This window comes from Neolamprologus brichardi, chromosome 14 (genome assembly GCF_056152115.1).
Source record: "Neolamprologus brichardi isolate AB-2024 chromosome 14, ASM5615211v1, whole genome shotgun sequence".
NCBI classification, from domain to species: domain Eukaryota; kingdom Metazoa; phylum Chordata; class Actinopteri; order Cichliformes; family Cichlidae; genus Neolamprologus; species Neolamprologus brichardi.
Genome location: NC_142117.1, coordinates 40,816,174 through 40,817,438, shown reverse-complemented (window position 1 = coordinate 40,817,438; position 1,265 = coordinate 40,816,174). Strand labels below are relative to the sequence as shown.

Sequence of the window (1,265 nt, the reverse complement as noted above, 5' to 3'; positions counted from 1 at the left end):
CTTTGCTGTTTGTGTGTTGATCCCTCTGGAGGTTAGACACACTGATCCCAAACCACCCGACTGTTTATCTCTGCTCAGGTGAAAAACACACGTCACACAAAATAAATGTTACGTGCTGCAAGTGTAACAACAGAAAACTAAGTCACTCATATTACTTTATTTGTTCAAGCACACTGACAAAAACAGATATATCTAAACTTAACAGAACTTTAAAAACCACGAAGAGCAAAGTTTGAATGATTTCAGCTACAAAGTAAGTTTTTAATCGACATGCATTAACAATAACTCTGACTTTGGTGGCTTTTGGAGAAGATATCACTGCTACAACTGAACAAACGTGTCAGTGAACCACAAAACAGCTGTTTACATGCGATGTGTATTCTGGTCATTTTCAGCCCGTACAGTAGCGCTGTGAAGAGCGGCTGGCATGTCAGAAAGTACAATGATGATAAAATGCCAAAAACATTTGGCACACCACTGGTGTCAAATCTGCTTTGTAATATCTGAAAACAGCAACCGAAGAAAAAGTTCAAGATGGAGGCGAGGTGAGGCGTGCAGGTGCTGACGGCTTTCTGTCGAGTCTGCTTGGAGCCAGAAAAACAGACTTTGAGGATCCTCACGTAGGTGTACAGGATTAAAACGAGAGGAATAATGACAGAGATGAAAGTGTAAATGAGTCCAAAGATGTTGTGGACTCTGGTGTCAGAGCAGGCCAGTTTAATGATGGCGTAGTTTCCACAAAAAACTTTATTGATGACGTTTCCACAGAGCTGTAGAGGAGCACTCAACGATATAAGCACGACAATCATAATAAAAGGTAATAACCATGTTAGAGAAATCAGCGTGGTGACTGTTTTAAGTGTCATACATGACTTATATTGAAGAGGCCAGCAGATGGCATAATATCTGTCATAAGACATGACGACGAAGTTTATAAACTCCACACAAGCATAAGTGTACACACAGAAAACCTGCAGGAAACAAAATGAGACGGAAACAGTGTGAACATCAGAGAGGATCTGAAGCAGGAGGAACGGAAACAGCCCTGTGCTACCATACAGCTCATTCACAAACAGGCTGCACAGAAACATGTACATAGGTTCATGTAAGCTCCTGTTCACACAGATAACCACAATCAGCAGCAGGTTAGCACAAATAATTGCAGCATAAGAAGTAAGAATAACGAGGAAACACAAGTATCTGTATGCACCAGTGTCAAAGTAGGGACTTAGAGTGAAATGTGTAATCTCTGTAGTGTTTATCAT

General features: G+C 40.8%; 1 protein-coding gene across 1 annotated transcript; it reads right to left on the bottom strand.

Annotated features, from left to right (window-relative positions):
- Positions 1-275: 275 nt before the first annotated feature.
- LOC148099729 (olfactory receptor 4B13-like) lies at positions 276-1,265 on the bottom strand. The gene has a single exon (XM_087851338.1). It carries the CDS (start codon positions 1,263-1,265, stop codon positions 276-278), a length of 990 nt encoding a protein of 329 aa, XP_087707464.1.

Bases quoted from the DNA above. Each gene is read 5' to 3' on its own strand.
- LOC148099729 (XM_087851338.1), bottom strand. From the start codon at position 1,265: ATGATAAACACTACAGAGATTACACATTTCACTCTAAGTCCCTACTTT.